This window comes from Cheilinus undulatus, linkage group 13, assembly GCF_018320785.1.
Source record: "Cheilinus undulatus linkage group 13, ASM1832078v1, whole genome shotgun sequence".
Taxonomy (NCBI): Eukaryota; Metazoa; Chordata; class Actinopteri; order Labriformes; family Labridae; genus Cheilinus; species Cheilinus undulatus.
In genome coordinates, this window is record NC_054877.1 from 20,211,440 (window position 1) to 20,237,761 (window position 26,322).

The 26,322-nt window shown below is 38.8% G+C and overlaps 1 protein-coding gene across 2 annotated transcripts in view; it reads left to right on the top strand.

Annotated features, from left to right (window-relative positions):
- The first annotated feature begins 9,889 nt into the window (after nt 1-9,889).
- pbx1a (pre-B-cell leukemia homeobox 1a) overlaps nt 9,890-26,322 on the top strand; it is an 84,326-nt gene continuing 67,893 nt past the window's right edge. The window contains exons 1-2 of one of the 2 annotated variants that reach the window (XM_041804004.1): nt 9,890-10,525; nt 11,241-11,314. In XM_041804004.1, the coding sequence (XP_041659938.1) occupies nt 10,341-10,525; nt 11,241-11,314 (259 nt within the window). In that variant the 5' untranslated portion in view covers nt 9,890-10,340. The remainder of the gene's footprint in view (nt 10,526-11,240; nt 11,315-26,322) is intronic. The other variant, XM_041804005.1, reaches the window with a different exon arrangement.

Below are 26,322 nucleotides of genomic sequence, written 5' to 3' on the forward strand. Positions count from 1 at the left end.
TTGCGATGCGCATCATCGTTAGCAAGCCAAACACGAGCCAAACACACACGGATCATATTTTGAAATAATGTAAAATTGAGTAAAACTTGTCCAAAAGTGGGTGTTTTATTTGATCTTAAACATACTAATAATAAAAACTGTCAAAAGGGCAGAAACAGAAAAATGAAAGCAACAAACTGGCAGGGGAGAACGATTTGTGAGGGGGAGCTGCAGGTGTGAGGCAGGGCTGGTTTTAGCCATTTGGAGGCCCAGGGCAAAGAACAATATGGGGACCCTCCCCCTTTAGCTAAAAGTAATAATAATGAAAGGGAAAAAAAATAGAAAGCATAACTTTAAGTTAACAGAGTCACAGAACTACAGTAAATGTCCAAATATTAAATATAAATACCCAAACAGACACCCATAATTCACCAGCTCTTTGAAAAGCTTCTCATAGCTCTAAGTCAGCACATTCTGATATTTAATAAAAAACTTTAGTCCAGGTGGAAATTACATAAATAAAAACATATGACTACATATGACTTTCTTCTGACTATATACAGACATTTTTATGTGGCCTATTTCATCCCATTTAATAACACAATAATCCACAAATTCACTGTTTGTTAAAAAATGGTTTTGTCATTACCAATGCTGTTAATTTAGGGCAGCTGTTGCATAAACCTTATGTCCGCCATCTCCTGGTGTAAAGTGGTAACAGCACAGACCTCTGCCATTACCCTATCTCCCAATAGTAAAGAATCCTTTAAAAAAATTCCTGGATCCAGACGGTGATCCGGATCACTCACAAAATCTAATCAGTTCTTCCTTATGCCATTTGTGACATTTCCTGAAAATGTCATCAAAATCCATCCGTAACTTTTTGAGTTATGTTGCTAACAAACAAACAAACTAACTAACAAACCCTCCCGATCACATAACCTTCTTGGCGGAGGTAATGAAAATATAAAATACAATATGTTTACAAAAATGTTTACAAACTGCAAATTAGGAGAAACTTTACAGATGTGTAGGTAAAGATGGATAGGATACAGAGCCATTTCCTATTGCTTTGTTTTTCATTATGACCAGCACAACTGTTTATTATTTTTATTATGGATTATTTAACCAATATCCGGCAGAATTTACACTCTTGACCAATAGAAGAGCTATGCATTTAAAATCAGACACAAAATAGAGAGTCGCTATATTCATGTCTTATCACTTATGAGGAAGACACAAAATTCTATGAAAACCCATAATCTTAGGGGGAAATATTTTCCAATAACAATGTGAAGAGAAATATTTAACATTAGACTTCTGATGTACCAAACCACACAGAAAGAACTCATGTAATCATAAATATAAACTACATATTAAATATACATACCTTTATGTCAGCTTGTGTTGCTCTTTGGAATTTTGTGGTGTCTGTGGGAAAAAAAAAACCAAATTGTTGAAGTAAAAAAAAGACAAAAACACAGCCTCAATACACAATAAGAATGCTTTATTAAACTTTACCATGGTAGATGCCTCCATCACTCTGGCATGATGTCTGTGCCCACCTATCTGTTTGGATGCCAAGTTAAACCACCAGCCATGTGAAAATCAGAGGAAGCTTGGTTCTTCCTTGCAGCTCCTGTTGAAACAGAACAACTCTTAATTGACAGGAAGTAACCAACAGGAAGTGTCCTTGTTTGTATGTTTAAAGGACCACTTGTAAGATTGCTAGTTCTGTAAAAATAAGGAGTATAATCTATTAATTAACCTCTATATTTCCCAATGTGTCCTAACAGAATGCAAGTATTGGCAATTGTTTTGCATTGTGCAACATCAAATGGGACATTTAGTGCTTAATTATCAACTGGGGAGAGAGAGAGATTTAATTGGCCCCTGACACTGGACAGCAAAAGATCTTTGCATTGTTGCCTCTGTGTTAACATAAATCATAGCACAACTCTTCAAGCGCAGACATGAAAATAATTAATCCTACACCAGCTCATATTTTTTAAACAAGCAAACAAGCTCTGTTGGGGTAAAAATGGCAGAGCACTTCATGCTGCTAGGTTCATGAGCTGTCAGGACAACTTAATGAATCAATGTAATCAAGATTTTTCTTTTTTTTTTTTAATGTTGCTAATGCTTGATTGTGTTGCATGCTGTTAGGACACAGTATACCATTTTACATTCCTGTCTTTTCTATATTTTGGACTCCAAAAAGACACCAAAGTCTCTGTACTTTACCTTTCAGTTTTCTCTTGCTTCCAATACAATGCTTTGGTTTCTCTCTTAGCCTACCTACATACGTTCTTGTGTGTTTCTTGTTTTTTTTACTCACAGACATCACCTTTTGGCACAAATAATGCAGCAAATCTAACTCCTTACAGGTTAACAACAGCTGCGCAAATAATGGTACGGCTCAGAAAAATACATCAGCACTATCAGTTTGAACATACTGAAAATAATTAGCATGGTACAAAAATACTGAAGGACTTGCACATAAAAATAGTGTAGGGGGGCCTGATTATAATTCAGGTTAACATGTGAAATTTTATCCATAATAAAAGAAAGATGTTTCAATTCCTCCTACACATAAATTAGAATTTATTTTTTATAGGGTTTGAAATTTAAATTACAGTATGCCAACTAGATGTTCAAATTAAATGCTGAAGTTCATTCACCCATTTTAATTAGTAGCCTGTTTGGGGCCTTCCTTCATTTGGGGCATAGACTACATCCACCACCCTTATATGAAAAATATGTTTTCCTCCTATTTAAACATTTCTCTTACACAACTGTTTGGGTTAAGGGGAACCATGTGTGTTAAGACATGTTCACCTTATTGGAATACCTTTGATTTATTTTTTATTTAATGTCTTATGTGATTTACATGTCTTATAAAAACACACTTGATTGAGAAAATCTGAAATTATAAACTCACCTGCTGGCCACCATGTTGTTTTGCTCTGCAGTGCACTCTGGGTACTGTGACATCACTCGGCCACATTCTCTTCCTCGAACTATTTCCCTACAAAATAGACATCTGTCAAGCTTTTTAAATAAACCCTATCACTGTGTTAGTGAAGAAAAGAGTAATGAAGACATTTCATGTTGTAATCAAAATTAATATAACCAGAGAGATGAGGAGACAACAGTAAAGATTATTTCTGAATATTACAGGAGAAAAAAAAACAATACAAAAACAGATCAATTATTCTCAACTCTTCACAAAAACCTCAGCTTATTTCACATTTTACTGTCATGTTGGTGTCGCAACAGCAAGTACACGATCTTGTATTTTAGATTTATAAGATATTGTATGTACTTAAAACGAAACCTTGGAAAAAACTAATGTTGCTCGGGGTAACAGGGAAGTATTGCTAACAGTACCAGAAAAGCAGTACTGTAAAAGTCTGAATACATTTTTAATTATTCTGAGCCATAACTGAAGTTTCTAATGCACTGTAAGAGAAAAAAATTCCCCTAGTCCCCAAAGCACATTGTAATGTACTTTTAAGAGTAATAAATGTGAGATCAGATAATAAATGTGTGTTATTCTTCATTTAACAACATTGGCATTAAAAGTAAAGAGACTTAGGTTGGATTTTATTGCATTTAAGTTACCTATAGGTTACCTATTGTTATTAGGAGTTCATTATGATGTCATTAGTGGTGGTTGGGGTAGGAGAAGTTAGTAGAAGGGGGGGACTCCTTCATGTCTGCAGCTGCGTCATAGGTAAAGTTATCCTCAGATTTCACACGGCTCTAACCAAGATGGGCTGTGAAAAGTTCTCCCAAACTTTGTCATAGGTCCCATTGGTTAAAAAAAGTAATCCAGTGCTAAAGTCTGTGTTGAAATCGACAGGATAGACACTAATTTGCATACTTAACAAGCTGACGCAGGGTTGTATGATGATGCGTTTAAGTTGGCAAGGAAATTTTAGTGTGTAAGGAATGGGTATAAATATGTCAATATATCAATTTAAAAAAACCTAGTAATTCAAAAATATATTTATTAATATTTCTAATCATTGAAGAACTTTTGGAAGGAAGCCGCAGCATTATTGATAATTTATCTGTAATTTATTCAGCCTATTTCTTTTGATACAAATTAACAAAAAATAGTAAATTAAAATTAAATTTTATTTATTAGCTTCAATTACCATACTGAAAACGTACCGAACAATGACTTCAAAACCAAGGTAAGTACCAAACCGAAATTTTCTTTACCGTTACACCCCTATGATGTAACTATATCTTAAGCAAGGTCACATACTACCTGATAACCTGTCTGATTTTGAGCCTGATATCCCTCTTAAAACTAAAGTCCTGTTTTTAAAAAGTTGTTTTCTTGCCAAATTTTCCTGTGGTTCATCAAGATTGGTGCGGCAAGAGAGATCCAACCCACTTTGCAGGAAATTCATGACTGCACCAATTTGAAAGCATTTATATTAAGCAGGTTTTATATTTACAATCAGATATCCTGTCGTGTGCAAGGCAGGAACCCCAAGGAAAACTGAGTAAACAGTAAACTGTCATGTGGAACGAAGCGTTAGTCAACTGGGAAGCGTACCCCTGGAAGAAGCAGGAGACCAACAGCCACAGCAAATCAATCTTTTCTCACCTCAAGCTCGTGCTTCATAGACTGCCATGTCATCTTCAAGACTATATACAGAGAATTTTTTTAGTTGTCGCAAAATGGGTGTTGTCCACTGTGTTTGTTGTTCTGAAATCATGTATGACGGCAACAGATTTGCAACATTTCCCATATTGAGACAGTGGACCCTTGTTGTTTTATGAACGGACTTGGCCTGAGGCTATTTCTGAGGCTAAATAAGGAAAAGAGGCCCATTTAAGAACATAATAAACTATTACTTTTGGCCACGTCAATCCAAACCAAGCCGTGCTGATTGACTTTCCATCAGCAGTTTGGCTGTGCCAGGCTACGCCTTGCTGTGCCCAGAATGGTCTTGCTCTGAAGCATGGCCCAAACACCCCATCATTTTAGAAGATTAGTTTGTAATGGTTAAAGATAAAGTTAGAAAAAGAGCAACAAGTTGTCACAAAAGAGCCACATCTGGCTTAAGATCCAAACTTCAAATAACAATAGACTAAAGGTTAGGTGTATCAAAGTTGGACACTGTCTGCACTACAAAAGAAATGTTTAATCCTCCGTTATTTTCTCATGTGTGGGGTTTCTTGACATTTTCAACACCTGTTAAGAGTCTAAAACCTTCAGTGTGGGCCAGGCTAAAATCTAGAATATTCCAGTCTGTAATTCATTGTTGTCTATTCAATGGCATAGTCAGACTTGATCTATATTCGACAGAGCAGCCTCACTGGATGATGAAAAACACAACTCAACAAATTCAACCAGTTCACATTTCTTTTGGGGATACCGACATGTTTGGCATTTACATTTTTAGTCCCCGGAAAAAAAACAACTTTGCAACTCCTGTTGAAAACAAGAATTTATATGAATATTTTTACATTAAAATTCATTAGCAATTATAATCAAATCCCACGTATTCTTTATTTGTGGGATTATTAATGCTGAAACAACACATTTGGTTTTAATGGGGGCAAAATATGCAATGTCAGAGGATTTTCTTCTTTGATTAAGGCTGAAAATACTGCTTTTCCAGAAATACAGCAATTAGAGGCACAAATATGGTCTTATTTATTCTATTCAGATCTACATGTTGTAAGGTCATGTCTGTCTACTGGCGTACCATGGAATAAATCTGAATTCAGAGGAAAAAGAAAGAGCGCTTTAGATCACATTCCTGATGATTGTGTTACTTGGCTTTAAAATCAAACAGACTTAAGAAGACTGATGTTTGGGGGGTATTGTTTGTGTTTGAAGAGATCTGAGTGTGGGTCTTCTTTGTCTTCTGTCGGAAAATGATTAAGTGAAAACTATAAAGACTGATTTTTTTTTATTTGTTTTGTCATATATGTTTTACATTTAGGAGTATTCATGTTTACAGCTGCAGCTCCATGTCCTAGTTTTAAGGTCTACAACACAGAGATAATCCTCTGTCATTACGGCCCTGTTAAATAGGGAATAAAATAAAGCAGAATGGCTATTTGACTGCAGACTTCCATTTCAGGGCTGTGCTGTGCAGTCTTGCAGCTCCTGAGTGTCAGACATTATCACCACCACTACCCTCAACCTCACCCTGCCCCTTGTGACAATTACTGCCCTACCTCCCTATTCAGCACGTAATGAGAAAACTGACTGATCGATTTCTGTCCAGCCAGTAAAAGAAGGGAAGGAGGCATTTGGATAAAGCACAGAGCAGACTGTGAGGAGCAGAGCTGCAGCGTTTTCACATTATCTGCTGCATTTCTAAGGTGTTAATTGGAGAGATTCTGCTAATATTACATGTTGGACGTGCAGATTAATTCACATCTGTTATTAGCAGAAAAAACATTCTTTTCTTTTTTTTTTAAGTGCTGGCTTTTCATCTGCTTGTTTTCCTTTGATATACAAGAGGTCAGTAAGTAGTGAATGCCCCAACTAACATGTTGATAGTGCTTGTTTTAATTGACCAAGGGGTTTGAAAAATAAATGTGATACTCTCATGAAAATCACATTTGGTGTGGACTGGAACTGAGAAAATGGAGGCATACGAAATAATAACATGTAATTATGTAACATTACGACACATGCAGCAAATACTCTGAACTACTTTCCGAGTAAACCACTGGGCGGAGTGACACAGTGCGCACCTGTGGCAGTGCCGTAGTTACTTGGTAGTCCCGGCTTTGCGTTTAGCTTTAAAACATCTCCGTCTCGTAATGTTCCATGGTTATTTCATAGCGTGGTGAATGTACAGGTCACAACTCGTCCATGAGAGCGTTTTGGAGTTGTTGGATTGTGTATTTGATGAGTTTGATGAGGGAAAGCCAAAAATACCGTCTGTCTCCATAGCGTTAGCTGCGCGGCCGGTATATCAGTCCCTTCAGATCTAGAAACAGTGTGCACCGACAATTAAAGGAAACAAACCTGTTACTAAGACTATAGGAATTAACGCAATGGGCGAATTTGCCAAAATGTTGAAGTATCCCTTTAAGCACGGTGACAGCTGACGCTGAGGATGTTTTTTCTGCCCAGGGCGCTGATTGCTCAGAACGCTTGACTACATTGGTTTTAAATTGAAAATAAGCGCTGCCAGCACTAAAAAGCCAGCTATGGGCACAGGCCCTCAGCGTTGTAATCTAGAATCTGAATGGTAGATGTCGCTAATGTTACTGATTTTACACGCTGTTCCTTTAAGGGGAAACTCAACCAGTTTTATAATTCAAAGGAAGTTGGGAGTACTTCTCCGCGTTAACATGAACAGAAAATCTTTCATTTTTTTCTCCTGTACCTTCAAGTACAAAACTTTTTTTTTTTTTTTTTCTTTTTTTTTTTCATTTTCAGCTCCAAGTGTATTGTTTCAAACTGATACTGCCTGGTGTGACACCAGTTGAGGCATTAACTGTGTTCAAAACCACTCACTCATTCCCTACTTCACTGAAAACTGATACTTAACGTAACGTATTTTCACAAAAAAAAAACTAAAAATACTAATAGATCAAAAAGATTGTGTCTTTAGTGACAGAATAGTCTACATTTGTGTATTTTCACATATTTTTGCATAAAGATGATGGTCTCATGTCTTGTAATCCTCAGATTTACTCCGTTTTAAATCCTTAACATTTTCTCACAGATTTGGTTAAAATCAACAAACAAAAAGTATTCCATAACATTTTTTAAATATGTTCCTGTGCTCCTCTAGTCATGTTTGAGGGCATCAACCGCGATCGTGATGGTAAATATTGCTGGGCTAATGAGCATCGGTTGTTCACTACTTTTCAAAATGCATAGTCTAGCACCACCACCACTAAAAGAATTTATAAAGATAAACACAAACAGGTCAACCAGAGCAGGGTCTAGAGGAGACTGTCTGGTTCCATTTAGATAAAGTGTCTTTTTCCTATCGAGCATCTCAGTCTTGGAATCGAATACCAAGTAACATATGTGACTTACCAACACTTGCCTCTTTTGCTAAGCATTTAAAAATGTGGTTACTGGAGATGAATGGATGGATTTACTGTATTATGTGTATTGTCAAGTGACTGGATGTAATTGGTGCTAGTTTTTATGTAATTGGTTGTTGACAATTTTGTTTGTGACTAGCCATTCTCGTGACTTTATATGCTTACATAAATGTATGTATGCAAATTTTGTGATATGGTATAGTATAGTATAGTAGAGTTTATTGTCTGTCTAGGTTGTTTATTGTACTTTTCATTCTTATTTGCCATCTTTTATTCTCTACCTTTTATTGCTATTGTGCCTCTGTTTTATTGATTGTACATTGTTAACATCAACCTGCCCAGGGTCAAAGGACGGAAATTAGCCATTGGCTATAATCCTGCATATTTACATCTAAGTGTTTAATAATATGTACTGACCCTGTTATTTCAAATAAAATAAATACAAATACAACTGCGCGCACTATATAGTGAATAACAATACTCACACAGAATTCGGACACCACTACAAAATGGCGTATAAACTATATAGTACACTATTTAATGAATAGGGAGTGGTTTCGGAAACAGCCATTGTTTCATATTTAGGGGTCAACAGATTATGGGTGAGGCCAATAGTTTACATTCGGCCTATTATAAGTATTGGCATTTTATTTTTACAGATAATTGCTAAAATGAATTAATCAAAAAGAGTTCTACTTTGGCTCCACTACAAGATGTGTCTTCTCCTCTGGCTTTATTTCCACTCTCCACAGTCTCACCAGTTGTCCTGCATGCAACACCATCTGATTGGCTAGATGTCACAAGAAAACCAGCCAATCAGTACTTGTACCTGGGTGCCACTGACACAGTGAGTGTATGACATCACTTTCTACAGTGTTGCTAGGCGCTGTTTCTCATGCTGATACAGCTAAGTTGTTTAATTTCCTTCATTTTTTGATCTTGCAAATTTTCACCAAGTAGACTTTGTATGTCATAAAAAATGCATATCAGTTTCAAATATCAGTTATTGGTTTCATGAACTACTGATTATCAGAAAAACCAATATCCGCCAACCTCTAATTATGATTCACTCAATTTGGAGGCAGAAATGGCAGTGCAAGATGGCAAAGTCCGTGGGGGGGCTTCTTGTTTTTTTATGTATTAAAGGCTTATTCTAAGTGAGTATTCAGTACTAATTTAAACATCATTTTACCTACTAAATGCTACACACTGCTTCTTTAAAGTAGTTGTTTAATCATCTCTAACTCTACTTATTGGCTAAAGAGAAAAAGGCTAATCGTTTTCACTCTACAGCAATTTACAAATACTTGATGGTTGAAGCCAAGAGTGTCTGTTTAATGATTAAATACAAAGCTTGTTAGACTTGGCATTCTCCACGTTTGTTACAACAACAGTTGTGGTCCTGTGTTATGACATAAAGCTTGTAAAAGTGCTCCCCACAAACTGCTGCACGTTCTAATAAATTCATCTTGATTTATTATTCCTGTGACTGATTACACGGATGTAAATATCCAGCAGTAAAATATATAGTCTGGGTGACAGGGTGTCTTTTCCAAGCACCACCACGCCGTCCTGTTGGGTCAGAGCTCCACTGCCACTCACAATTATTTATTAGGCTACATATTCACTCTCTATCCATCACTGTATGGCCACCCGGCCCGGTCACATCTCTTTATGTTTATTACAGTGTCCCACCTTCCCAGGGAGGATGATTGACGTTTTCGGAGAGGACCGAGGTGGGACTTGCGCGCGCCTTCTTCTCCAATCGTGGCTCGAGGGGGCGGAGGCTTTCCATCCATACTCTGATTATGAGTCAGTTACCAGACATAAGCGAAACAATAACAGTTGGTGGGCTACTTTCTATCCAAAAGCTTCACAGGCAAGTTGAGTGTTTAGCGCGTTTTAGCGCATCAAGCTCTCGAGCACATCGGAGGTTTCGTGAGAGGAGCTCAACGCGCTCCACTTTTAATCAGATTAGGAGCCTTTAATGTTCAATCCTTTTTTCCCTTCCCTACAGTAGCGGTGCAGGAGTGGCCAAAGCCAAAAGCAGCGATTCAGATCAGATTTCACCTAAACCAGCTGGGAGAGAGACCGAGAGAGAGAGAGGGTTTGTCAGTCTCCCTCCTCCCAAATCCAGAAAATCTTACCAAGGAAGAAAAGAGGAGTGTCGGGGGTGAGAGAGACGCAGAGGAATCTAGAGGAATTTCCGAGGATATTTTCCCCTTATTTTTTTTCTCCCTCCACCAATTTTTTTTAAATCTCATAATAAAATTTAAAAGTTGGAAGTGAGGCAGCGGGGACCGTGGTCAAGGATGGACGATCAGCCGCGGTTGATGCACTCCCACGGGGTAGGCATGGCCGGACACCCCGGCCTGGCGCAGCATATGCAGGATGGCACGGCGGGGACGGACGGAGAGGGAAGAAAGCAGGACATCGGAGACATATTACAGCAAATAATGACCATCACAGACCAAAGCTTGGACGAAGCACAGGCGAGGTAGGGCTACGCTCACACGAACGCACACCGATGAACACTTGTAGTATTAATCGTAGCGCGGAAACATTGGGATATGTTATTGGAGATGCAGGGCAGAGATGATAACACTGGTTCGTATCCAGACTGCCTGTAAATGAAAGCAATTACGCCCACTGAAGTGCCGTGGCTGCGCGAAAGCGAGAAAAAGACAGAAAAACTTGTCACGATTCATGTTTGATCATGGAAAAATAACTTTTTGTTGATAATTTTACCAAAACTATTAATTATTGCTTGATTAATTGATAGTCATTTGATCTATTTGGAGGATTTTTAGCAGTTTCAGACACTTGTGCCATGCTAGAAAGGAGCAACACTGAGCTCTAATAACATGTTGCATTGCTTTGTTAAGAACAATAATGAGAATTAATGGAGAAAATGCATCTAAAGCATGATGCAGGTCAAGTTACACATGCTGCATTCTTTTAACATGGGTTTGCAAAGCTTTTGACTTATTAATTGTGCATTCATCTGACTACATCTATTACATTTGAGAATAAAGATACTTTGTAAATTTAATTTTAACAATCTATTGGTGATTTATCATCTCTTACTGAAGAAGTAGAGGGAAAATCTGTGTTAAATTTAATTTCACAATGCTCCACTCACTCAGGATGCTTTGTTATGTTGCCACTTGTTTGAATAGTGATGTGTAAAGTGCCCTGTGCTCTTTTTTTAGGAAACATGCACTGAACTGCCACAGAATGAAACCTGCTCTTTTCAACGTCTTGTGTGAAATTAAAGAGAAAACAGGTGAGTTCTGTTTCATTGTGCTGTATTTCTCCTCGAAGCTTGTGTTGTCCGCTGATCCTGATGGGAAAATTCTCTATTTTAGGATTATGTTAGCATCACACCTTTTTTTTTAATTCCAAGTCCATTCTGTGGCACCATAAGGTCTAAAAAGAGGATTTAATGGTTCAAAACACTGACTTTCCCATCTTAAGACTGTCCTTTTTTCTATTTAGTGTGTGATTTTTGACAACTTTTCCCACACAAATGTCACTTAGCGTGCATGTGAGCAGCCCTGGCCCCAGATGAGGTGCTGTCACAGCTCTGGAGTGTTTTCATGCCGACATTCTGGCCTCTCTATGGCTGGGCTTGCTCAACCCTCTCTGTCTGTTTTCCTTGGCCGAGCATGATGTCGTTGGCGTTGTGTGTCTGTATTCCCTCTTCCAAGCAGACGCAGGTCAGACGGATTCTCTGTTTATGTTCACGTCGAGGGTCAGACTCATGAAAAGGCACGTGTGAATTATTAGTCTGTTAACGGCAGATTAAAAAGAAGCACGGCTTTAGTGATGAAAGCCTGTGGATACTTTCTGAGGTATGTGTCTGTTTGAAGAGGAGGCTTTTCAAGGCAGGAAATAAAACCAAACATCCAATATAACCTTATCGGTGAACTCTGCTTCCAAGCTGTCTTTGGGGTTATTGAAGGAGCCGTGTCACTTTGTCTGCTGGTGTTGCATTCACAGCCATGGCAGCAGGAAATAAACATAGGGAGGGTGGGCATGGAGGCATATTCCTTAATTTTACATGAGCTGTTAATCCAGGACATTTCATTCTTATGACTCAGAATTTGGCACACGTCTCCTCAAAGAAGAGGAAAAGAAACAGCAGGGTCTTTGGGATTTTCACCAGATTTATAAATGTTAAAGTCTTATCAGTGAGGAGGAAGCTAAAGTAGGCTGGGGCCCGAGCTGTTTCTAAATTGCACGGCTCAGGAAAGTGAGAGAGTAATGCCTGGCTCTTTGTAAACTGTCTGGCGTCTCCCTGGGTTCAACCAGAGTTCGTTTCCAAAAAGAAGAACAAAGTGACTTGGACCTTTTCCTGGCTTCTCTCCCCCTGCTTCTCCTCCTCTCTTCCCACCGTTCTTGGCAACGGGGGATTTTCACAGAGCTTCTGACGAGCAAACCCCCCCCCCCCCCCGCCGCCTGCAAATTCTCTTTATTCACAACCATGTTAGGAGATGAAATTCTACTTAGTTATATTTCCTCCTTTGTATGCATGGATTTAACAGTTTCACTGCAAAGTGTGGTTAAAAACATGTTCCGACCCACAACTCAGCAACCTCTAACTGCCTGTATTGTCTTTACAGAGGCAGACAAGCTTTTAAAAGTAAAGAAAAACCCAAACAATTCATGATGGAGTCGGCGCTTAATGGCTGCCTGCCTGTGTCCTCCCTGTCTGCGTTTGAAGAGCTGAGCTGCGGCTCATCTTCGCCCATAGGAGGTTTGTGCAGACGAAACTGAAAATCCTTTCACTGCAGTGACAGAGAAAATGACTCAAACCTTCAGCATGGCATTTACAGCCAAATGTGCTGAGTGCAGTGTATGCGAGCCGAGTACAGCCTGTAATTTGTCAAGTTCTTTTTTATATTCTTTACAAAGACTCAGCTTCTCTTCACTTTCTTTTTTTTTTAAACATTGTTGCAGTCAGAGTGTCTTCTCCTCGACCTTTTTACTGAAACATTTCTTCAGATCATACATCATTTGTTGCGTGTAGTCGCTCACATGTGTTGCAGCTCGGTATATCAGTGCTGTGTGAGTGTTGACAGCAGCAGGATGGGACATTGCAGCAGCGAGGTGTCCATTGGCAAGCAGCTGACAAACAAGGCGGGAGTGCATGCCGATAGAGAGACGCTGAAGGCCTTAACTGATGACCCCACCCCACCCTAACCCTGCTCCCTGTATATTTGGGCCGAGGTCGACCCTAGTGTCACGGCGGGGAGAGTATTTAGCAAGCTTAAACAGGCTCATGTTCATATGCTGGGTTATGGAAAACCAACGTTGGAGGCTTGTGTTACCACTTACAGGCCGACAGTGTTGTATTTCATGAAATGTTTGCCCTCACTACCGGCCCCCCTCTTCATCCTCCTCCTCCTCCTCCTCCTCCTCTTGTCTTTATTTTTAAAAAACTGTCATGATTGTTTCTACGTTTCCTGAGAGCACTTAGAATTTGTTTTCCCTGTTCCTGCTTCACATCCTGTGAAGAGAGCCTAGAGAGCGTCTTTGTTTGTGTGGAACCATTACGGCGAGGGGAGCTGGCACGTACAGGTTGACTAAGTAAGAGAAGCCAGACACCAAGTCAGTGTTTGTGGGTGTCAGATTTCAGGCCCTCTCTCTTCTTCCTCTCTCTTTCTAAACGTTGGCCTGGGACTGTTTGGTTGGGTCTCTCTCTCTCTCTCTCTCCCTCTCTCTCACTGTGTCAGCAGCCTCACATTACCCCCCTCGCAGGCCCGGGTCAGATGGAGAGCTCCTGCATGACTAATGTGATCAGACGGATAATGCATTACACCGCTTGAACTTATCAAAGCTGGAGACCTGCTGAATCAGACGGTCCTGCTAACTGCTAGCACCCCTCCCTCACCCCCCACTCAGGGTTTGCACTGCTAATGAGACATGTACACACATTTTATGCAGACTGGTGTTCATCTGGTCATTTTCAAATACTTTTCTGTTTTAGCAACACATGACATCATTTGTTTTTCCCTGAAATCACATCATGGACTGGGCTGGACCTCACAAATTTTGAGCTTGTCATTACTGTCCCACAGGAGGATATTAGTTTAGCAGCTGGAGCAGGATGATGCAATATACTAGGACGGCATCAACAACAAAATAAAAGACACAATGGAAACAACGCAAGTAAAAGGATGATATCAACAACCTAAGCAGTAAAATCAGAGCTAGCTCTCACATAAACAGGGAGTTTTACTGAGTGGAAATAAGCAAAAGTTCAATAAGGAGCAGGATGAGAAATTAGTACCCACCACCAGCCAAATGCTGGCATTTTTGAGCAGTATCAGGTATTTTTGCTTGACTTACTGGCCACTGGGGCTTATAAATAAAAGCTGCCTAACCTAAAAAAAGTGTTTTTTTTAAACTGTAAACTGCATAAATTGACCCCTTTTGTCTGCTTGTTTCTACTGGCTTTATGAACAAAGCAGAGCGGACCTACACACTTGGTGACAAATGTCATATGCGTACAGGCAGCCATGTGCTGGGATGGATTGACTCAGTATCATATGAGAGTAGTTCCTCACTGGAACTATATGCTGAAGGTGTTTGAACCATGTCTTGCATGTCCCAAGTCCATAAAAGTTAAGCAAAGCCTGCTGAATTTTGGCTTTAGAGTGCAGGAAAGAAATATTACATTCTCACAAGTGTAAGACGTATACTGCAGAAAAATGCCTATGAATTTACAGAACTGCCATAGGGAGCACAGCAAATGTCTGCTTGGCAGAGTACAGGATAAATGAGTCAAAAAACATGGTTTAAAATGAGCAACAGTTCAGATCATTTGTGCAACAACTCCCTCTTATTAAATAGCCCGTAACTTGAATTCCGCAAGCTTTGATTTTTATATTTTACCTCGTTAAATAGTGCTGCTTGTTTACATAGAGTGGCAGGTAAAAATGTTTGTACCTGGAAGATTTTAAACCCGTGGCAAGTAGATAAAAAGTTAGATTCCGGGGTGCCGAGGACTGAGCAGAGGCTATGGTCCTCAACCCACTGGTCGCAGGGTCGATTTCTGGTGTCGGGTCATGTTTGGTGCATGTCTTCCCCCCTTTCTTTCACCCCACATTTCCTGTCTCTTCAAGCTGTCCTGGCAAGTAAAGGCAAAAATGCCCAAAAAATAATGTTAAAAAAAGTTGAATTACTTGTAATGCATCCTGAAATATGACATTTAATGTTAGTTCAACAAGGTGTAAGTGCAATAAGATACTTTTAGATAGAAATCAGGCAAATTCACCTGTTAGACTTTGAGTTTTTGGAGTGAACCAGAGGTACAACAGTAAAATTGACACCTTCAGATGTCATATTATATCCAGTCCTTTTCCAAACCTTAGTATGATGTGGCCCAGTTGAGTCCTGAAAATCTTAACTACAACCCCTGTAACACCATAACATGAGACTCAAATATGTATCTTCTAACTTATATTTTTGTTTCATAAACAGGAATTTTCTAAGCCAACACTTTGCTCGCAGATGCATCAATATTACTCACAAAGTGTTTATGAAGTCACAAAGTGCAATTAATGAGCCACTGCTATGTATTTTTATTAATCAAGCATCTGCAGAGTCACAGATTTCCTTTTCTAATATTTATATCTGCAGACATACAGTGCTTAACAAATGTATTAAACAACAGCTACCCTAAATTAACAGCATTGGTTAAAACTGATAAAACCAAAATAATTTTTTATGTTTCTGCAATGGTTAATACACCAATATGTAGAAGCTCTTTAACCCAAATGATATTTTTAATGCTAAAATATAATTATTATTGTAATCCATGAATTTTCAAACTTACTGATTTACAAAAAAACTGAAAAAATAGTAAAGCACATTAATATTTCTTGTTTAACTTGTCATATTATAGTTATTTACTTGCATTCCTGAACAGAAAAATGAGTTTTAGTGGTTAAATGTTATGCTTGATTAATTTTTGACTTCTCAGAGAAGCCCAGTGGGCCGGCTCAAATTTGGGTATAAAAAGGTGAATTCAGTTTGAAATCCCTCATTCCTGTTCAAAATGGTAAAACAGCAAGAGCTCACTGAAAAATGAAAGAGTCCGCATCAAAGTACTTCATGATGCTGGATGGTCCCTGAGACAGGTGGTCTTATAAATTTGTCAAGTACTGTACCTTGTGGAGAAGAAACTCTTTCCAAGTAGCAATAATGTCTCCAAAGATGATAATAAATTCATAACATTGGGAGGTGGGTGGTAAAGTAGAACATTAACTCAACACCAGTTAAACCTTGACACTGGTGGTATAAATCAGACAAAATAGATGGTAAAAAAGGTTACATGAGTTGAAGCTTCTGCCTGTTTTGTCACTTCTGAGACTTAAGATAGCAAGCATTTTATGTTCATTACCTCTGCCAAGGAGGTTATGTGATCGGCAGGGTTTGTTAGTTTGTTAGTTTGCTTGTTAGCAACATAACTCAAAAAGTTATGGGCGGATTTTCATGAAATGTTCAGGAAATGTCAGAAATGGCATAAGGAAGCACTGAAAAGATTTTGGGAGTGATCCGGATCACCGTCTTGATCCAGGAATTTTTTAAAGGATTCTGTACTATTTAGACATAGAGCTAACAGCAGAGGTCTGCACTCTCTGAGTCCTTTTCTAGTTTCAAATGTTATTGTTATTATTTTTGTAATTCCTAGGATTTTTGTTACTGCAAATGACCTGTCAAGTCCCGTTGTATCATATGAGCAAGATAAAATACCAAATACTCAAATTGAAAAAGCTGGAACTGAAATTTTAACACAGTGGCAAAATAATTTTCAAGCTTTATTTATAAAAGTCAAATGGAGAAATTAAGAAAAAACAATGAGAATCAAGAATGTAGTTTAGTAAAAGAGGGAGAGAATAATGGAAAGAGAAAAAAAGAGAGAAAGCTCAGACTTTGTGAACTCAACCACTGAGAGGTGAACCCACAGACAAAGTTGGATCCCTAAAGAGAAAAGAGTGTGCACCCACTGCAGCCAACAGGAGTTGGAAACACGGCTGCCCTTTCTAGCCACTTGTCTTTTATACAAGGACCTTAGAGACAAGTTCTATCCACTTTTCACATGAGCTGTCGTGACAAAAGAAGAACCTCAATCACCACACCACCACCATGAAATGGGCTTTCTGCATAAAAAAAAGATTTTGACATTTTTTTTTACCATAATTTAAAGTTAAACCGATATTTTTTTTAGATTGATTATAATACTTTTTCTGCTGCTGTGACAACAAAACATTGTACATTGCTTTGGCAGAGAAACTGATGTTTTCCGTACCATTAAAGCCAGCCAAATTGAATTGAGAGAAATGTATAAAGAAAGAGAGTAAAACAATGAATCCATTAAAATCCATTAATCAGCCAATCATATGGTCTTGAAATTAATATAGAGGTACATGACGATAGAACGTCAAACCTCTATTCATGTTTTTTTTCTACCATTACCATTAAACGCTGACACAGGAACCAGTTGAGCTCCCATGAAGCAGTGGATGGACTGGTCACTATGGCTCCCAGTGCTGCTGTTTTTCAGTATTTAATTGACACGGCTGTCCATGATGAGTTCAGGGGTTAGTGTTGCCTCTCTTTGTTACTCTCCTCTCATCTCCAGTGACAGATGGAGGCATTAGTCTCCAATGTGGCGCTGTCCTGAAACTAATGGCTATGTCCTTGGTTTTCCCCGCGCTAGCCCCGAGACTGTATATCTGTCCTCGGCTTGGAAGTGCCGAAGCAGCAGTTTATCCCCCCTCTATGTTTTAGTTTCCACGGAAATAAGGCCGAACAGGACTGTGCCTGTTCTCTCATAAATGAATCGAATAAATAACTTCCAAACGAGTGCAAAGTTTTTCCTTGCTGGGCTTTGATTTGTGAGCTGAGAGGAAACTCTTCCTCCACTTAGCAGAAACATTCCTCTAAGTGAATAATAACAAACATGCTATATATTTTTATAAGTGGTCTGAGCAGGGATGAACGGATCCTGAGTTTATCTTTGCTTTTAAGCAGATTTATATCAAACATAAACAGAGCGGATTCCATTTTACCCACTGACATTTTCTCTGTATTTACATTCATATTTATATTTACCACTTTATCAGAAGCAACAGCCAGTGTTTTAGCTGTTCGCTGTCCTCTGATATAAACTCACTCCCAATTAGGACAGCTAATATATTATGCAAATGTTGACTGGCTTAATTGAGACATGTTAATCATGTTTTAAGAGGCTAATTACAGCCCTGTATATCTGAGGTGGGAGTTGTAATTAGCCATGATAACAAATCTGGCTGTAGGATGGTCATATTCTGCATGTGTGGACGTATAGTGAGGGATTGTGTGTGCAAACTTAGTTAAATACGTTAAATGTTGCTTTGTTTTTACCCACAGCTTTCACTGCCATGTTTCACCTTCATGGAAAACAGCAAGCAGGATGAGGAAACCAAGATATAGCAGCTCACCTATTCATCAGGAATATGGATGCTCCTCTCCTCTATCTATAGTTCGTTTCCTGCACTCCTCAGTGCAGTTATCTGATGCTGCAGCTCAGTGCATGCAGGCCTTTTTACACGAGGAGGCTGTGTTCTTACTTTTCTGACACAGATCATATTCGGATCCATTACGCTAAGAATGCCCTCCCACTTATCGAATATAAAATTGCTTTAGAGAGGAAATTTGCTCCACGGCGGAGTGGAGTTTCTTTTTTATCAGATGTTTGTCTCTGGAGCAGCTTTTAGTGTCTACAAAACAGCTCCGGTGACATTATTGCAGTTGCAATTGCCTGTGCCATTGTTTTTTCTTATTGGCGCTGTTTGGATTTGATTGGATTTTCCGCAGTCTCATGGAATTGCCTCACATAGCAGGGGCGGCGGACGTGTATATCCTCATATTGTTGGCGTTTGTACACCTGAAGATCTTATTACTGATATGTTCACGGGGCTCCTACTGTGTGTTCTAACTACCTCTGAATCGCACTGTTTAGTTTGTCATTTCTCACAGCTCTAAACCTCCTCTAGCTGTAGAAACGTTTCATTTCTTGGATCAAAAATGTAACTTGCGCAGATTTTTTTTTGGCCACTCTGACAGAGGTGGTCGTCCTGGTGGTTGATAACCTTTAATTTGAGGTGTGGGATCTCATTTCTCTGGCACCCTGCCTCTGCGATGTAAGTGGCTCGTTGGCAGCATGCTGGGGTCGTACAAAGGAAACCCCCCCTTTACTTCTATGAACAGTCAAACATAAAATGGCAAGCGCTCTTCCCTGGCTGACTTAGTAAAAATGACATAAATTAATACATGCTGCTTAAACAGGACCAAGATTAATGGCTGCCTTTCGCTGCGGCTTAGATCCACTGTCAGTCGCTGCTCGCTGCCCAGATGGAATCAACACCAATCAATGAGACTACCCAGCTCTCCCTGGATGTCTGCTTAGGATGGAGAGTGAGCTGGGAAACACACTTTGAATAAACCCTCTACATGCAGGCACATATATCATGCAAAAAAATATGAATTGCACACTCTCTGATGCAGTATTTTCACTCCTCTCCTCAGCATTCCTTCATATAAACTCACAGCCATATCCTGTATTACTTCCCATATAGAGGGATGTTCAATCAGGTGCCACAAAGTCAGATGGGGAAGAGCAGCGAGGCTGATGGCTCAGTAGTGATTGGATGTTTCAATTACTGATAGTAATGCCATGGTGTAGTGAGTCATGCAGTGCAGATAGCACCATTTATTTTAATCAGGACGGGGGAGAGATGGGTGTGGATGTGTCTCCCTCCTTTCACAGGAGTTTCACATTTAGATGCAGGGGAGTGTGCTCTCTCCCTCTCTCTCTTCCTGTCTCTCTCTCTTTCTCTGTCTCTCTTTCTTTTATATTCCACATACCAAACACACACACATGCTCAGGTGGATAGAGAGTGGAGGAGAGGTTGCCGTGGGTAACGCATAGCGACAAGGTGCTCTCTCGGTGAGCTATTCTAATTTATGTTAATAAACCTTGCCGTTGCTGTGAGAGACAAAAGGGGCCACAGATGAGCCTTGGTAACCTCGGCACCTTCACTCGAAGGAAAGGCACAGACAAAGAACAATGCTCACACGCAGCGAACGAGGGAAAAGAGAGAAGAGATATTGAACTGTAGAGAAAGACACAAATACTGTGGCGGAGAGAGCGATGATAAATTTAGCCACACAAAGAGTTGTTTTTGTGGCTGCAAAAATCAAACAGCCTCATGCTGGCAATCTTCAGCGTGTTTGTGTGTGGTATCTTCTGTGTTTGTGTCACAGTGTTGGACGAGCAGAAATAAGCAGGCAGGCAGGCAGTCTCTCGGGATTGTTGCTACTAATTCCGTGGGGTTCAGAGAGACACAGGGTGCTGCAGCTTTGGATCACTTCCCGGGACAGATGTGACACCACAGGTAGCATTTAGCACAGTGGGCCTAGAGCATGAGTGTTAGCGTAGGTCAGCGTTTGGCCAGGCTGCCTGGCACTGAGTGGAAAGACCAGCATGGGGAGGCTGATAAGGACCTTAAGTCTGCTACTGATGGAGTTTGTTCTATTTCAGGCAAGCAGGGATCCCTCTGTGTGTTAAAATCAAGGAAACAAAAACATTTGAAAAATCCAATTTTTTTGCTCTGGCTGCAGTGTTTAGCAATAACACTTCAGAACTTCCATTAGGGTCACTTAGTTTAACTTATTTCCAATCCAGATCTATGGATATGTTACATTTAATCTGCAATTGGTGAAGTGTCTACTGTTTCAAGCAAAGGAAACCTCCACATGTTAGAATCAAGAAAATAACTCTCAAATTGTACAAATAATCATAGAATTAAACAGAGCGAAGATGACCTACTGATTTCTTTCCCACTCTCTCTTTCCCATTTCTGGCTCTACCCACTGTCCTCTGTCAATACAAACATAAAAGCCTAAAAAATATCATAAAAACACAGTTAAGGTTTTTTTTTGTGGGTTTTTTTTTGCATTCTCCTTAATGGTTTACAGTAAGCATGTCAAAATTTCCACCAGATTGATTTTGTTTTACTTGTTTTCAAAAAAGTTTTTAAGACATCCACCATTGACTTATAACATTTCTGCAGCTTTCGTCCTGAAAATTCTGAGGAAATGTGTAAAAATGCCATCAAATACGTTTTTGACTTTGTCTGTCATCTTTAACAAGAGCATGTCAAAACTCCTGTCAAAATTACTCAATTTCAATGCAAATCTATTTACTTAAATCTGCTACCAGCTAGTGTCCACTTTTTGGGCAGAAAGGGGCCCCAGTTGGGCTAAGGGTAGAACAGGTTCCCATATAGAGGCCATAGTCTTCAACGCGCTGGTCGTGGGATTGATTTCTGGCCTCGGTGCTGTCTTCTCCCACTCTATCTCCCCACATTTCTTGTATATCCTCAGCTATCTTATGCAAATATGGTCAAAAATGCAGAAAGGCAACCTGCAGGATGTGAAATCAAGAAAACAAAAAAGCCATGTAATATAAATGCAAACATTATTCATTTCCAATATTAACAGCTTGCAACTAGCCACAAAGTGACTTTATTTAGTATTACGTATTCCCAATGCAGAGTTTTCCATAGACATATGGAGTAGTTAGCCTGTGAATAAAGTAGCTAGCTCAGAGGAAGACGTTTCCCCTAGGAAATGTTGAGTATTCCCTGCAATTTGTGTAATATTTAAGCAACAATTTGTGGCTGGATTTCAATTTTCCAAATGGAAAACAACACAGTTATTAACTAATTATCAGCCATAAATCCAGCTTTTTATAGTTACAATGTCATTTAGCAGACGCTTTATCCGAAGCGACATACATTAGAGAGCAAGAACAACACAGGCAAAGATCTAGACAAGAAGAAACAATGTTTGTAAGTGCCACAAAGTGCTTTTATGCATGAAGCTTACATTTGCAAATTTATCTGTTATTTCTCATTTGAAAGATGAGATGTAAAAGAATGGTCTCATGAGAGAGTTGTGTTTACCACCTTAGATGAACTTTGAAGTCTTACAGTTGGATTTACCTTAAGGTAGTAAAGAGACATTTTTAATTTGAAATTACTTTACTTTATAAAGTTAATAATAGTGCTGTCGATATGTTTGTTTAATTAATCAATGAGGTAAAAATGCAGTTAAGTAATGTTTGCTGATTAATCGCACTCTGATGTCATCACACAACCATGAAAAGTAACGTTTTAACACTGATTGGAACACTAGAAACCCTCTGTGCTCTTATTTTTTTATAATAGTATGAATAAAAGCTTTATTTTACAGTTTGACACAAACCTAGATTGACTAGTCTAAGTCTCCACTGTTCTTGTTTCTAAAGCTAGAAAGTTTTGTTGCTATTCAGAAAGAATGTCCTTTCTAACTGTTTTTTGCTATTATCTTTTAATCTACCAGTAATGGAATCTTTCTGAAATTATTGACATATATGATTACCTGCAATTAATTAATTACAAAGCCTATAATTAATTGAATTATTTTTTAAATTAACTAATAGTGGTAGTCAATACAATGTTGAAATTAATTACACAGGGAAAATAGTCACAACAGGTAACACAAACTATGTCAACAACAGGAAAAAAGTAGCTGGCTGTAATTTAGTGAGTAGTCAGCTATTTAGCAGACAGTTGGTGCCTATGGAACGTGCTGCAATGCACATCTACAGGTTTTGAAGAAAGCCATGCTTTATGCTGAAAATTTTTGAGTTTATATTATGAAAATTATTCTGAGGATATGTCAGTATCTTCAGAGTCAGAGTTCATCTATCCATTTTCCATACCGCTTATCCCATTGGGGGTTGCGGGGGGACTGGAGCCTATCCCTGCTGTCATTGGGCGAGAGGCAGGGTACACCCTGTACTGGTCACCAGTCAACCGCAGGGCTGACATATAGAGACAGACAACCAGGCATGCTCACATTCACACCTATGGCCAATTCAGAGTCACTGATTAACCAAATGAGCATGTTTTTGGTGGTGGGAGGAAGCCAGAGAACCCGGAGAGAACCCACGTGTGCATGGGGAGAATATGCAAACTCTGCACAGAAAGGTCCTGACAGCAGCACTAACCCCTGTGCTGCTGCGCAGCCCAGAGTCAGAGTCATTTATTTTCATTATTTCTAATACAAATGTATAAACTAGAAAAGCACTCAGAGAGGGCAGATCTCCGGCATTAGCCCTATCTCCCAATAGTGAAGAAGCCTTTAAAAACATTCCTGGATCCAGACGGTGATCCGGATCACTCCCAAAATCTAATTCGCCGATTACTCCCTCCCCAGTGGGGTGGAGACACGGTGAGGCAAAGCATTAGCTTCACTTTGTGTGGAAGTCATGGCAGAGGGTGAATATTCCTCTATTCCTCCCAGCAATTGAGTATTCTCACTGCAATTCGCTGTCTTTCTCTCTGTTACACTCAGACTCATCTCCTTGACTGGGCGTGTGTCTTTCAAACTCCATAAACTTCAAAACTTTGAAAAAGTTACTCATGTCTGCCATCTCCTGGTGTAAAGTGATTACAGTGCAGTCCTCCGCCATTAGTCCTATCTCCCAATAGTACAGAATCCTTTAAAAAATTCCTGGATCCAGACAGTGATCCAGATCACTCCCAGTTCTTCCTTATGCCATTTCTGACATTTCCTGAAAATTTCATGAAAATCCGTCCATGACTTTTTGAGTTATGTTGCTAACAAACGAACAAACAAAGTAACAAACCCTGCCGATCACATAACCTCCTTGACAGAGGTAAAAATTATCTAGCGAGTCACTTTCAGCTAACCAAGGAACCTCAGCATGTTATAATCATGGAAATAAACAAAATATCATTATAGTTTTGATCCAAACACACTTTTTGTCTTCAGTGGTTCACACCTTCCATTTAAAAAGTGAATTAATTCATGATAAGGTACAATGCAATATCATTCAATATGATCCGGTACAATAAAATACGATATACTTTATTGTCCGCTGGCTGAAACTCAGCAACTTGGACTCCAATAAGCTGTCAGATCACAACATAAAATGGTAGAACAATAGCAACAACAATTCACATCACAGAGTTGCACGTATGTTTTGCTTATGCCCAGTGCAGATCTATAGTATGTTACCTTAAATCTGCTCCTAATGTTAACTGCTATTACAAGCAAACATGGAACCTTCAGCATGTTAGAATCAATGCTTAACAACTAGCAAATCAAAACTTGAACTAGGGTGACTACATTTTCTTATTTCTAGTGCACATCTATCAGTTTTGAAGGCACCCTTTAAAGTTTGCAGCTTGAATCATGAAAATTCTCATGATTACACCAGAGAGAATGCAGTTCCTCAGCAATTTTGACTTCGACTGCTCTCACTTATTTTCAATTGAAAATCTGCATTATGTCGATATGAAATGGCCTAAAACTAGGTTATTGCATATTCTAGTTTGTACAGTTAACAAATATTGTTATTGTAGTCCTGATTGTTAAGATAAACATCTAAACCATTCTTCTTAGTAACATTAATCAGGATTGATAACGTAGTGAAGCCTCCTTGCTGCTTCCCTGTGCTGTACATATTGTAACCCAAAGAGTGAAAGCTGTGGGTTTCCTCTCCGCCGTCTGTCTGCCAGCTTGCCTTTGGCGGTGTTAGTTCTGGACAGTTAACTCCAACTGAAATTATGTTAATTGCTGTCATTTTCTTTTTTCTACTTGAGCATAATCAGCAAATTATATACTTCTATTCATTTATTACCAAGCCACTTTTAACAGAGTTTTTACCCTTCAAAGATAAAAAAGAAGTCAGAAGATAGTTTGCCCTTGTGGATTGTGTGTTTGTGTGAATTTGCCTGCACAAATATCTGCACACAACAGTTGCTTTTCTTTTTGTGTGAAAGTTGTCTCTAAGATAATGCTGATTTGTCGTCAAAAGTCTGTGAAATGTTTAGTGTATATGTTCGCAGAACAAAAAAGTGACAAGCTCAGTGTTTTAATTGGTGGATTTGACTTCCTTGTAACACTTTTATTTGCTAATGCTGCACAATTAATTAACACTGCAACGCTAACACCTCAAACTCACTCAGGCTAATTTTTCTATGCAAAAGGTGTCAGTTTTAGCTCCTTCAATTTTGACACCGTATTTGCAGTGTTGTTATCCAGAATGACATTATGTGGGAAGAAGGCTGTGCTGTTCTTTTATTTCTCAAAGGTTAAAGGTATTAACAAAACCTATGTGGAAAATTTGACTAAAAAAACATGTAATTTCACATGAAACATATCAATTTAATGTCTGACTTTATGCTGTGTGATGTAACCCCACTTCATAATAATTGAAATACGTTTATTCCTTAAGTTTCTCATCTTACGTATTCTTCAGCAAACACAAGCAACAAATCATTCTATATTATAACCAACACAATATTAGAATAAACAAGGGCTAAACAATTTTGAAAACATACATAATTGTGATGATTTTGACTTGTACTGCTAACTGGATGTGAACTGTTGTATTGTCATTCTCATATTTGATATGAAAAAAGTATAAAAATGAAGAAAGTAGAATTTTTTGGTGATTATTCTAAAAAAGGCACTTGAATGATTGTATGATTATGTAATGTATAACATCTCTGCTGCAAAACAAAAGTTTTAAACTGGTATTTTGACATGAATTTCAGGTTAAATACATATTGCACCTTCTGCGATTTGAAAATTGCAGCATGCCATAATGCGATTTAATCTAATTTTCGAGTAATTGCCCAACTCTGTTGGAAATAGATACTGTATAGATGGGGCCAAGTTTGCTCTGAAATGCTGTTGGCAGGCTACGCAGATGGATAATGTATAACATTTGGTGTTAGTGTGAGATTTTATTGTACTCTTAACAGTTAGTCTGGTGCGGTGGTTCTCAGATAGTGTGGCAGGTACATTGGTGTGCCATGGAGCAAGTCTAGATGTGCTTTCAGCATTTGCACAACCATACATTACTACTACAATTAAAGCACAACAAAAGCTGCTGTATACTGTTACATTTTCTTTTTTCGGCATGGATATAAAAATGGTGTGCCTGGGGCAAAAAAAAAACATACAAAAAACACTTGTCTAGTGTGTTTAAAGTTAGAGGTCACTTACTGTCTTTGTAATGATATATAATCCTGCTTTTTTAATGTTTGATAGTATGAAAAATGACAAAAGTAATAAAAATGACAAATCTTCAATAATTTTTTGACTAAAAGCTGTGGAGATAGGTCACTTATTGTCTAAAACGTACCAGAACACTGGCAG